The 13924-nt window shown below is 39.0% G+C and overlaps 1 protein-coding gene across 29 annotated transcripts in view; it reads left to right on the forward strand.

The window, feature by feature from the left end:
* Window positions 1-13924, forward strand: part of ANK2 (ankyrin 2) — a 340186-nt gene that overhangs the window by 201692 nt on the left and 124570 nt on the right. For all 29 annotated transcript variants that reach the window (XM_030479945.1, XM_030479950.1, XM_030479959.1 and 26 more), the window contains 2 exons: window positions 5771-5869; window positions 7136-7234. In XM_030479945.1, coding sequence (XP_030335805.1) covers window positions 5771-5869; window positions 7136-7234 — 198 coding nt within the window. The remainder of the gene's footprint in view (window positions 1-5770; window positions 5870-7135; window positions 7235-13924) is intronic.

The following is a 13924-nucleotide window of genomic DNA, read 5'->3' on the forward strand; positions in this document are numbered from 1 at the left end:
AGATGACTCTTGTAGATGTTAGGGAGTAGTGAATAAGCCTATAGTACTGAATAAGCTAATGCAGCCTTACAGTTATTCTTCCTCCTCCACCTTGGGGTTTGAATGAGGTGTCAATGTGGTTGTGTTGCAGCTGTCTGAGGGGAAAACCTAGCACACTCTGTGCAAAACACAGGGGGTGTGTTTTATTTTTAAGAGTGAGATATCTGAATGCTCTTCCAAAAATGAACCCTTGTAAATGCAAGATTTTTTTTTCTCAGTTTAATGCTATTTTTAGACTAGATCCCATCTCAGAAAACAGTACCTAGTGTTAAGAGTAAGCTTTCCTGGACACAGATAGCACAAAAAGATGCTTTCTTCAGTTTTAGCATTTGTTTCTCACATCCTAAGTTTCACAGCGATTTGTCTTTATAGGAAATCAGAGTATTTCCCCAATTTAACTGTTTCCAAAATCTGATGGAACTTAAGTTTCTGGATATGCTGAATACAGGGATTAGTTACAATTATTAATACAGTTATATAGTTAATAATTAGTTATTACTAAACTATGCTTTGTTGCATGCTACCTTCATATCAAGTTAAATTAGTATGGAATTGCATACATTAATCTGAATTCAAGCACCATCATCTATTGTGAAACTCATAAATAATTTATCTTTATTTCTGGAGAGAATTAGAAATGTTGGGACAGAATTCCTCTGTTTTAAAAACTATCCCTTTAAAAAAAAAAAATCTAATTGCTAGTATTTTATAGGATGGAAAACTGGTAACCATTGGAAGTCTCTGATTCCTTTAAAGCTATTTCCCTTATGGTACAAACAAAGTTAGTTTCGGACGTGGTTGCTGTTTCTAGTTATTAATGTAGCAAGAGAAAACAACTTGCTTCTGAACCAATGTTCAGAATATTGAGTAGCAAAGTGGACTTTAATTTTACAGTATGCATTTGTACAGCCCACAGTTCTAGCAGAAATTAGACCCCAAAATCTGGCCAGTGTAAGGGTTCATCAGCTGCATGCTGTGTTTTGAAACACAAGTGGTAATCCAACAGGCAACATAAAGGAATGTTTCCCCATCTTGTCTTTGCAGGCTTGTCAGTTTTCATGGACTTCCTTTCTAGGAAGGAAAACTTTGATGGGTTTTGGCATTTGTTTTGAAGAATTCTGTATTCACAAGGAGTGTGTTAAGCCTGATACCTCGAACAGAACAGGACTCAAATACTAGATAATTTTGGATGGCCTCTAGCTCCAAGGCTTTTTAAAACATCGATCTCTTTGGCTTTTGCTCTTATTTTGTTGGCTTCTTTGCTTCAGTTATAGGGAGAAAGAGCACCAGCTATTAACTACTCTCTCATTTAGTCCAAATGGAAAGCAGCTAACACTCCCAGCAGTGCTGACTATAGGCTGTATTCATAATGGGGTCAGCCAGTATCACGTGTTGATGTCATTCAGTGGGTTAATTCATTTTCATGAATTCATAGGCTATAAAGCACCATGAAGGAAGAATTTTCATAATCTGAAATGAATTTTCTTTTTTCAACCATCCACTTTATTTCTTTGTGATATTTTTGGGAAAAACTTACCAAATCGTCAGACTTGATAAGGCCATGCCCAGCTCTCTAGTGCAGCCTTTCCCAAATCCTTCTTCAAAAGAGGTTGACCACATGGGCTTTCTATTTCTCGAAGAGATTTATTCAGAGACTTTGCAGCAACCTTAGGCTGACATCTGTTAAAGAGATGGAGAAAAGTATTTGACTTTAACAAAGGCTATGATACTGCTTTTTAGTCTTGGGCTTTGCTGGTGAGCGCAGATGCCGTTTTAGCTCTAGCAAAACATGTAAAGGAGTTAGCACAACCATGCAGAGTTAGTCACAATAACTTCTTAATTTTCATGGTGTTTGTAACTTATGCTTTGCTCTTGGCCTGTTAGTGTATATATATATAAGCCTGTGAATATAGCATCAGCAGAGGGAACTTGGTAAAAGTGTGTTGCATTTCACGCTTCAAGAGAATGTTGAAACATTAACAAAACAGATTTATACTATAATAGATAATAGACCATTATATACCAAAGTAACACAAGCAAATATTTATGTGCTTAAAGATTTTTTTCCCTACTTCCTTCAAGCAGTTTCTTTCCCCCATCTACACATTTTTATGTTCCTTATACATCTCACTAAGTCTCACCAGGAAAAGGTGGGTAAAGCTTTCTAGGATTACCAGATTATGGTCTGTACCTGTCACAGCTGAGCTTGGAGGGGAGGGTGTGAAAACTCTCGCTGTGCCCATGATGCAGCTTTGGTATGCAGCTTCTCAGTGAAGCTGTGGCAATGCTAGACAGCTGCTGGGGCTGTATTTTGTCTTTTTAAAAAGTCAATACCACCACTGAAGAAGTGATCCTGGCCGTGCCGTGGGTTGGTGGTCACGCTGCGCTGTCAGAAGTATGTGTGCAGCCTCAGACCAAATGATTGAGGGACCTGAGCTGCAGAAAGGAGGCTGGGGATAGAAATGAGCTCAGAACAGGAGAAGCAAAAGCACTTCTGATAGCAGTGCTGATTTTGCTGGTTTAAAATGTTCTTTGAACTATAGGTTCATCTTATACTCAGCCAAGAAGTTGTCTTTCCGCGAGGTCAGTTTGCTTTGGCATAACAGGGTTAGGCAGGAATAAGCCAGTACTGTGCTGCAGGTAATAGTGATCTGGTTGATGTCCCACAAGGAGTAAACGGCACAGCAGGATTGATGCCAAACGAGGTAACAGATGAAGAACTTCCATTCCGTGAAGATCACTCCATGGGCAACTGAAGACAAAGGCAGAAGTAGCATGGACTTCCTTGGGTGATTTTCAGACGATAGCAGTGAGGCTCAGTACCTGTATTCTGGGAAAAAAGGGACTGACTTTTGGCTGCCTTAGAAAAGGTTGGTGGTTTCAATGATATACAAGAAATCTGTACATCAGATTTTTCTGGTATGGTGAAAATATGCAGGGTGACAATATAATAGCTGCTGTGAACAGCAGTAGAATGTGTGCACATTTGTAGCACTCTATGGGATATAAAATGCTGGTGCATCTAGCTCAGTGGTAGAGGAGAAAAAGAACTGAGGGAATTGGGCTCTGCAGGGAAACGCTTGAACCAAGCTTGGAAGGCTTAGTATTATGTTCTCTTATGAGAGCCAGAATTACAAATGAGCCTCTAAAAGAAATGTGGTTATGGTATATGTATGCTTTGTGGGGAGGAGCGGTCCCTATGCTGTACAGTTTTGCTTGGCTGACAAGTAATTTCATCTCCCCCCCTCCCAACTTCTTGGTAGGCATGGGAGAGAAAAAGGCAAGTGCCAAAAGCCTTTGTTGTTCTAAACTACAAGAATCTAGTTGACAGGAACGGGGGAGTTGCATTGATTAAATCTGAGCTTCCGTCATCATAAATAGCAGGGATCAGCCATGTGGGAAATAATTGCAGCATTAGTTCTGATTACGGAGGAACAAAGCTTACTTTAAGGCTTCAGTTGCTCTGGCCCTCAACATGTAAAGTGCAGTGTTTGCTTCTGCTTGCCACAGCTCACTTTATTAAAGGAATTACAGAATTTGAATGTGTACGGTAGGATCTGTATTTAGGCTGTAGTTGCTTCCTGTAACCTTTTTATTTTACCTCATGTATTCATTTTATCTTTGGTTTAATGAATGAAGACAGTCACACATTGCAAAGAAACTCACATAATCTGTGCAACAATATTAGCTTTCAGCTGCTTAATCTGGTATTATTAGATATGTGTCTTAGAGGTATGAATACAGGTATTATAAGAGAGTGCTACTGATTAAGCACTGGGACAGTCTCTGCTGTTTGTGGACTTCAGTCTGCTCACAAAGGGTGAAAAAGGTTAATAACATGTCATTAATACAATTAATAATACATTAACAGCAATACATCAGCTGTGTACAACTATAAGGAGTCAATGCTACCCTTCATGCTCATAGAAAATGTTGGTGACTGAACCAGTGAGATTAGATATGAGTCCAGATCTTTTTTCTCAAGCAGTGAGAAGAACATGGTGTGTTTCCCACAAACTATTTCAAAGCTTTCAACTCCTGTAGGTAGCAATTATGGTTATTTAATACTCAGCTGAGATTAAAAAACAAGGAAAATTAGAGCTTTCTGAGATGTTTTCAGCCTACAGAAATTCACTGACAGGTACAGTATTCCTCATCTCAATGATTATGGTCAACCTCACCACATAATTTTGGCTAAGAACTTACTTTTAGTTCAGGGCATGGCCCTATTGCCACCTCTTGGCTCTGTAGCTTGGAAGCAAGAGTGTTCCTCTGGAATAAGTAAGATCTGGTTGCTGCTGCTTTACCCACAGAATGGGATTTGAAACCACATTTCCCATTAACATTTCCTAACTATCAGGCAGCATAAGGATATTCTTCTTCTTCTGGCAAGTTATGAACATAGGCTTCCATCAGCTCATAGTTGCACTTCTGAATTTGACTTCAAAGTCTTCCTGTACTGCTTACATGAATGTAGAATTCAATGGAGTTACTTCAGAAATGCATTTGGATTGCTGTGTCTGCAGCCATTGGCCCCACTCCCATTCAGTGCCTCCTGTGAAGTGCTGAGTGCTTTGAGATCCTACTGGGAATTACAAGCTTGAACAGCCTCTGTGGATGGACAAATAAGAGACCAGAAACCTGCTAATTTATTTTGCAACTTAAATGGCTATGAAATGCTTAGAGACAAAGAAAGTGATAAAAATTACACTGTGCTAAGCTTGCTGCAAGTTATTTAGCTACCTGAGTATCGCTTACGATGCTTGCAATATGGAAAAGAGGAGAACGCTTGAGGGCAACGGCAGTATCTGTTGCTGTCACCTGCCTGATGTGCCATGAAAAATACTATAGGATTGTGAAAAATAGGTTGGCAATTCAGCTACAGCAGACTGTCATTTTATTTTTTTCCCTTGGGTGGAATAGGGATACTAGGAAGGGGAAGGTACAGTTTCCACGGCTGGAATTTGTAAGAGATAGAGTATCCTAATCCTACTTAATGTGAAAGGGATTTAGATGCTAACTTTCTTAGGCTGCTTTTTTTGAAAACCCTAGCTTTTATTTCATTTTCTTTTCCTTTTTGAATGAGATATTGTAACCTCAAGTTTAGTGCAGACTTGCTCATCAGAAACCAGCTCAGGTAGTAAGTCAAGGATCAATACTGTTTGCAAGCCATGTCTAACCAGCAACCGTTTTGGTCTACTTGTGCTTCTGGTTTTCTGTTTGATACCAGTTTATCCCAGAGGAGAAGAGGAGAATTCAAGACAACTACCTTAGCCTGGAATAATCCTGATTGAATAGATACATCATATGTAAATTTGGCTAAGTCTTGTGATTTCTCTGTGTTGGTAATACCTCAGTGGGGCTAGATAAGGTTACAGTAAAGAGAAGGCAGATAGACACTCAAATTTTGAAATAATGGGCTCCATGGAGATACCCAAGGTAGTAGTGTGGGGAAATGTCAATTATCCAAAAGGAAGGAATCTCCTATGGATACTTGCAAAATATGTTTGTTTTGAGGTCTTTGTTGCTATGAGAAAAATGTTATTGGAGAGTTTTGCCACACTGTGCCTTGGCTTGAGTAACTGAGTCTGAAATATCTGACTTATGTAGACAGTCAGCTAAGAGATGTAATAGTATTCCAGCTACTAATCTTCTTGTTATATCAGGGTAAGGTAGGAATGTGTATCTTCAGAACTGATATTTATAATGGATATGGCCCTTGTGCTTACAGAATGGACTCAATGCTCTGCACCTGGCAGCTAAAGAAGGCCATGTGGGACTGGTACAAGAATTATTGGAAAGAGGGTCGGCTGTGGATTCTGCCACCAAGGTAATTTCTGCCTGTCTCTATGTTTATTCACAAGAAGGAAAAGTCAAATACATGGGAGAAATAAAAAAAAAAAGAAGATACCTCACTGATACTTAAACTGTGATGTCTATTGTGGCCTGCAAGTCTATGTTCTTTGCTGAAGCTCATGGGTAGTAAATGAAGAAGGAAAGATTATTATTCTTACTATGTTTTTACAAGGGAAGCATTAAAAAGTTTTAGCACTGCCATATTTTTCATTATTTCCAATGATAGGTCCCCATTAGAGAGGGAGTGAATATAACTCAAAATATTAGATATTTTCAAATCTGTGAAAGTTGGACTCCTAGTGTCTAGGTTGGGTGGCTGTGCTCAGTCTTTGTATTTAGTTACCACCACTGTGCCCCTGTTGTGCTCTCTTGTATTTTTTTTTTTTTAATGATTTCTGATGCACAGCATCTCCATCAAGGTTAAGGCTTGGTCCTCAGCTCAGAGGGCTTCTTGCTGAGCTTGTGATCTCCAGCATTAATGGAAAAAGAGAAGTTCCCTCCTTCAAAACCATCCTTAAGTCCTGTCTCTTGGAAGCTATTGGTAGAACCACCAGGTTCTAGATAGGACTTTGGGAGGTTGGTTTGGTTTTAAGAACCTTGGTTCTTTAATAAAGCCAATTAAATAGTGCTCCCAGAATGAGACGTTGGCTTGGAAAAAATACAAGACTCTTAGAAAAGCAGTGGTCTGCTGCTGTTTTGTGAGAGATTATTTTTATTGTGCAGTGTATCTCTTAAAGTTAAAACATTTGAAAAATATGCATTTTAATTTTTATGCCTATTAGAGAAAATTAAAAAGGATTTATCTTCTGCATTTAAGAGGCTGGTTTCTGTTACTTAACAGTCAGATCTTCCTTTTGGGTCTTGTACTGGGAAATCTCACTTTATGTGTAGTTCACAGCTTGTATTTTAGGACTTTCAAATTTCAGCTGCCTTCTGCAGGGCATGGTCTCTGGACCTGAATGAAAAAAAAACCTGCTAGCCTGGACTAAACTTTACGTAGAAGTTTGTCCCATGCCCCAGTCCCATTCCCTCAAAAGTTATGTTAGGATCTTAGTGTTACACAGCCATTCAAGAAATCTTCATGGCTGCAGCTCCCAATCCTATCCCTGTAATGTTTATGGAATATCAGGGAACTGTAAGGTATAATTGTGCTCATAAAATGAATGTTATAAAGAAATGCTGGTTGAAATAATTCCTGAAGAAGGGGTCATGTCTTTTATTTTTTCCCTCCCTATAACAGAAAGGGAATACAGCCCTGCACATTGCATCCTTAGCAGGCCAAGCTGAAGTTGTCAAGGTTCTGGTTAAGGAAGGAGCCAATATTAATGCGCAATCTCAGGTATGATGCCATTTCCTCTTCTCTCTTCTAAGTGTTGTTTGTGAGATTTTATAAGATAGATCTGAGATGTTAGGCAGTGATTCCAAAGGTCCAAGCCTGACAAATCAATCAAATTGATGCTTACATAGCATTCACTGGTAAGTGGAATAAAAGTAAATAACGAAGTAACTATATACTCATTGATACAGAAACTTGCGTTGTTGTTGATGGAAATATTTCTAAAACAATTTATTAAAGCACACTAGGAATTCCTAAAATATTTCAAATTGTAGAAATATTACATCATGTTTGAGTTGAATTTGGTGAGCAGTAATAAAGACAGTTTCTTGAAGACTTGATTGATACAGTTGCTTTTCATGGTAATTTGTTGGCTAAAAAATTGCAGACAACTTACACCAGACTTCTGAACTCTTTCTTTAAGTGATCAGAAAGAATTTAAAAGTTTGGAATATACATTCGAATTGGGGAATTTCACCTTGTCCTGGGAGGCAAACCAACTGTGAAGACAGCCCTGTTATTTCCGCTGACAGGAAGCTTGTTTGCTCTTCCCAAATGTACGGGAGAGCATGGTGTTGCAGGGACTGACTGATGGTCAGTTTTCCTGTCCCTGGTTTGGGGGAGGCTGCAGTGGCAGCTGCCTGCCTGCTGTGGTTTCAGAGCTGGAAAGGATATGTGCTGGAGTTGCAGTGAACAACATAATGCAAACTAGCTAGATGATGGTTTGCTTTCATAGAATCCCAAACTGGTTTGTGTTGGAAGGGACTTTAAAGCTCACTCAGTTCCAACCACTTGCAAATGGCAGTTTTTCAAGCTAACTGTCCGTATCTCCTCTGCCCTATCAAACAGACACACTATTAGCACCATAGAATAACTGACCACGTTATCCTAATGCATATTTGAGACACATATTATTTCCTCTGTTTAGGATTAGGAATAATTTATCAAAGGAATAATTTGATCAATGTTTGTAAATGCTGCCTTAACGATGGCAACTGTCTGTAGCTATGAGGAACTGAACAGATGGTATAGATGAGGACTATATGTGATAAAGAAACTGCATCTTTCTGAAGCATCTAGTCAGCCTGTGACATTCTCCAAGTAAATCATGGAGCTGACAATGTTCTAACTGAGTCCTAGTGCGTCATTCAATGACTACAGATACCATTTCTATAGTAATGGTGTGAGCTAAGACAAAGAATAAAACAAGTCAGTCTTCAGCGGTAGATTAATTTCAAAATTAAATTCTCCTAGTACTTTGTGTCTGTAGGCAAGGGACTTTAAAGATCATCTGGTTCCAACCCCATCTGCCATGGCCTGGGACACCTTCCACTAGACCAGGTTGCTCCGAGCCCCATCCAGCCTGGCCAATTTTATGTAGTATTCTAGTTTTAAATACATTTATTGTTGGCATTGGACATTCTGTGTGATGTACACAGTCCTGTTAACTGGTATTTGCTACCTGAGTTGATTGGATCAATCTAATGGAGGACATTTTTTCCCCACTACTGCTCCCTGGTTGCCTCCAGACAGTCTGAATTCAAAGTGCTGTGATATCTATGACCTGGCTTTGTGCCATGTCGTGTTAATAAAACAAGTCCTGTTGACTTGAATGAGAGGGTGAGTCATTCGTGCAGTGTGATCCAGCTGTGGTGGCCATTGGGTTGTGTCTTTCTGGATATCTGTTCCAGAAGAGGTGGGCAATAGCTGCTTCAGGCAGGAGGAGATGTTCAGAGGCTCTTGCTGCTGAGGGGGCATTTGCAGTGGAAGTTGTCCCTGGTAGGGACCGCTCTGTTATATGGACCTAGATCTGTCTTCATTTTGGGAAATATTAAATGTACTTGGGTAGTTTTTATTCAGAGTGTTCAGCACTTTGAAAAGTGTGTGTGTAAGCACTCACACACATGCTCCCATGTAACTAGTAATTTGAATATGAACGAACATATGTTGTTTATATGATGGGTGGAAAGGATGTATTTTTTTTGTCAGGGCTCTGAGCAGACTCCTAAGAATTTGGTTCTAATTCTGATTTGCCAGCGCCTTTCCTTGAAAGATTAAATAAAAAAGTAATTTCTTTATGCTCCAGGAATGGAATGAGGATAATGAATGCTGCCTTTCTACTCGAGATTGCATCAACGTACTCAAGAAACACGTATATCATCATAGAAAATAAATGTTAGCAGAAAAAAGAGAAGGAAAACAAACTTTAAAATTAATAAAAAAGAGAATTTGTGATAAAAGATCTAGAAAGATTCAAGCATGCCTAATTTAGAGCTGGTCAAAAAAGAAAATTAGGAAGTTATATAGAAAAAGGAAGAAAGAATGACTGAACAGAATATGCTTGAATACTCAAATACTAAGGGGAATTTTTGTCAGGAAGTATGTCATCGATGAGAAGGTGGAGAGAAAAAATCGTATCAGGAAAGAGCTTAATTAGGGAAGTCAGAAATAAACAGAAATATAAATGTAAAGGTAAAATTGCATTTAAAAGTGAGGAACTATGGCTGAAATGCTCAGTTTCTCTTTCTTACATTTTTTCTCAATTGCATTTTTTAAAATAGATGCTATACTGTCACTCTGAAATCTTTCAGGAACAGTTGTTGGTATTAAGGGTATATTACATTGTCTCCTTGGTATCTCTGTTACTTCACACTTTATTTTTTTTTTAGGCCCCTGCTAAATGCGATTTGTTGCTAGTGATTTAATGCCAGTGAAGTTACTCAGGTTGCTCCATAACTTCCTCTTTAGAGAACTTGGTATCTTTCAAGCTCATTCTCACTTCCAGTGATGACAATTTGTCATAGTGACAAAATTTCTTCACTGACAATAAACTGATAAAGAATATTCTCAACTCCAGCTTGTTCAATTTATTGTTTTTCCTTTCCTTTTCTCCATTAAATTGCATGAACTCTGGCCTTTATCAAAAATTACCACTAGTGACATCTGAAACACCACACTGTAGTTCCTTGCAATAACAAAATAACAGAATTATCTCAGAAAATGCTATTAAAAACATGGTAACTACTGAGATTACAAACCCCGTCTGTGCTATTTGAGGCTGTTAAGCATTTGGGCCTTTGATTTGATGGATTTTGTTTTTCTATTAGATTGGTGTGCTTTGCTCTTCAGTTTCATGCTGGCCTTCAGAGCTGTTATTTTGTTCATTTTCCTCCCTTAGAAAGTCTGTTCCTCTTGAGCTAATATGTCATTGCTGCTATTTTTAGAAAAGTAATTTCTATTTTGATACAAAGCCTAATTGCACAGTGATTGCTAATTGAATGACTATACTTTCACCTGCATGCATATAATTTGAGAGCTGACATCTTCCCTGAGCGTGTTGCAAGCAAACGCTGAAATGGGGGTACACCCAGAAATGGGCAGAGATCTAGAAGCTGCTGGTCCCTTTTCAGCATAGAATTCCACCTAGGATTTGACAAGTGTGCAGTTGTTTGGCTCAATTAGAAGTGCCTTTTGCTACAAGTAGTGCTGGAGAAAATATATGAGTATCTCTAAAGCTTTTACTTGGTTGACTCTGCTTCTAGTTCAGTAAGAAGACGTAGATCTCAGTTATCAAGTAAAAAAAAAAAATAAAAAAAAAAATCTGCAATTTCTCTTCCAGATTTGACCTTGATTTTTGGTCGTGTATAGAATCTGACCAAGCTGTGCTCACTGAGTACACAATAATTTGTCTGGGGACAGGATGGCACAAGCTATAATGTGGAGTGAGTAACAGATCTGCTGGGGTTGGTCCTGGCTATTCCTCTGAGCTTTGATTACATTTCTTTGCAGAGCAGAACAAGGTCATGCCATGGAATGATGTGATCTTTTGCAATGTGTAATCACTTCTGTGGGTGATCCTGTAGGTACTTCACATTCAGTGAGTCCAGTGATGTCCTCTTTCACAGCTGGATCGCTTCTTTACCCCAAACCTGTTCTTAGTTGTTGCTTGTGCATTAGAACAGTAATGCTTTTTTGTAATCTTCCTCTCAGTGAGCGTCTACTTCTGTGGCATATTAGGAATTCTTGTGCCAATTCTTGATCTTTTTTTCCCAGGTGGAAGAAATAGCACCAGGTTTAGTCAGTCCAACCCTTCTGTTTGATAAATTACCATTTCTCCCTATTGCTTTCTCTTAAAGTCGGGTTATCATCTGACTTGTGTATAGACATCAGAGACGTCTGATAACTGGAATATTAGCCTTCCAAATGTGACAATACCCTGACTGCAGTAGTCTCAATAACTGAGTCCCTATGGCAATGATGCTGATCTGTTGTGACCATGCATCCCTTATGGAATGCATCCATCCTGACCCTCTTTCCCTCTAAACAAGGTCAAAGAAAGTTAGCCTCATGCAAAGAGTTGCACCTCCTAGGATGAGGTCATTTGGCAAGCATCAAGTTGCAAAGAGCTGAAAAGTAAAAGATAAAATGAGGAAATATAATTCACTTCAGTAACTGTAAGGGATCTATCATTTCCTGGAGTCACTAAGAAGGAAATAATTCCCTTCACTTTTAAAATTTTTGCCACTGAGTTTCGAATGGAATGTCTTTGCTGTCAGCTGCTAAGGTTGTGCTTGAAGTGCTGCTTCATTTAGGGGCCCTCACAAAAGGAGGAGCTACATTTTAATAATCAGATTATTTAAAGTGACCCAGATACAGAAAGTAAGGATTAGATAAATCAGTCCTCTCCCAAGCTGATCTTGTTATTTAAAAGCCCTCTGGTCTCCTTTCCTCGATACCCTGCTCTAAGCTCATTGCAAACACATTAGCCAGAAATATTTTTGTTTAAATTTGCCCCCATTAGGGTTACCACTTCCGATTTCAACACAGAGAAGATGCTGTTGTGACTGTTAGAGTATTCTTATCCAGACTCTTCATGAGATTGAGGCAATCCTTAGAGTAGCACAAAATTTCTAGCCTTAATATGCTTTCCCAAAAAGGAGCGATAAGAGAGCTTGTTGAATGCCCATATTCAGTGTTACCACAAAAGCAAAGGGAGGATTTAGGTGATTCTCAGCTTGTCTCTCTCAGAATGCCCTCGGATTTGCTTTAGCAGAGATTGCTCTCCCTGCTGTTTATAAAGATAATCTTACCTTCAGAATGGAGCGTAATTTGCAGAGTATTTTCTACTCTATTATGGCTAAAGGTTTTAATTCCACCACTGGGCTTTCTGTTTTTATATCAGTATATTTAGAGAGACAGATTTTTAGCTGCTGTGTATCAAGAGGAGTCATTTAGCTGCAGTTCATTACTGGTAATGTAATAAAGGATCAGAGCCATTACCTCTTAACTGGAAGAAATGTCTTCTGGAGGATTATGTGGATTTTGGGAGATGTAAGAATAAGTAATACATTAAGAACAATGAAAGAATAGAGATATTTATTCATCCTGCCTTAAACCAGTCCAAGTCTCAGCTGCCTGTCTCTTACAGTGATTACCAGTTAGTGATAAACAACCTTCTTCCTGATCTTGAAGTGTGATCTCAGGCAACCATGGAAGTGGAGTTGAGTGGGATGCCTGTTCATGTAACACTAAAGTGATGCTTACAGGTTGACATAGAATTACAGGGTAACAGAGTGTGAACACGAGATAGTGATTGCTAATATTGGAGCATTTATGTGGGGCTTTCCCATTTCCCCAAATGATTCATATAGCTGAAGGAAAAATAACCTGATGAGGATGATGCTCAAGTTCTGGTGTCATCTGCAGAAGAAGCAGCATGGTGATCTGGAGATGTGGTACTGGTTGGCTTTCTCGCAACAGCTAAGGTTCTCAACCAGCAAAGACTAAAACTAAATTGAATATTTACAATATCCATCTTAGTCTATTTTGTTAACTTACAGTCTCTGTTAAAGGGCTATAAAGGACAAATGGTCCAGGTTAAAATATTTTAATTTAAAGAAATAGTGGGTTTTTTAGCTAATAATGTGATACATGGCATAAACTTTAGGAGCCTGCAGTAAGCCAACCCACTAGCTGGAAGCGTGAGGGCTCACCAGACCACTATACCACATTGCACCCCTACCCTAATAATGCAGTCTTCGATGATGAGAACCAGGCAGTGGAAATGTTATCTGCATGTATTTCTGAGAGTGCAGACGTAACTGAGTAACAACCAAGCAAATAGAAACATTTTATTTGGAATTTTAGTGCAATATTGTCTTCCTTCCAGCCCTCAACCATATACATAAGATTAATGGTTGTTTTCAGTATTCTTTTCCTGTACCGTGTTTGGAAGGCAAACCCAAGACTCTGCCCTGATGAAGATTTTGGGCCCTGACCTATGCCCAGTATCAAGGTTATGTTTTCTTGTGCGTGACTAATCTATTCTCTTCCCACTACTCTCCACCAGATCAGATTCTATTACAGGTTCCCTCTTTGTAAAAATGACATTTCCAAGGCACAGAACATCTTGCTTTCTGCCTGGATGTGCTTCAGGCTCTATTGTTGCTTTGCTGTTCTTATGGAGAAAACTCGTGATATTCAAAGCTGCTGAAATAGAATGTTTGTGCTCTTTAAATTTGGCATCTGAGCTAGGAAGTGACTTACAGTAGAGCACACCTGCAAGAGAGGGCTTCCTGTAACGGTGAGGCAGCAGGTGTCATGCACGTAGTGCTGCAGTTGGAGTTCCCTGTAGTCTCTCATGAATGAACTTTATCACAAATCCCTACAACATCATTTCTCCATAGGCTTTAT

The sequence above is a fragment of the Strigops habroptila genome, chromosome 3, assembly GCF_004027225.2.
Source record: "Strigops habroptila isolate Jane chromosome 3, bStrHab1.2.pri, whole genome shotgun sequence".
NCBI lineage: Eukaryota > Metazoa > Chordata > Aves > Psittaciformes > Psittacidae > Strigops > Strigops habroptila.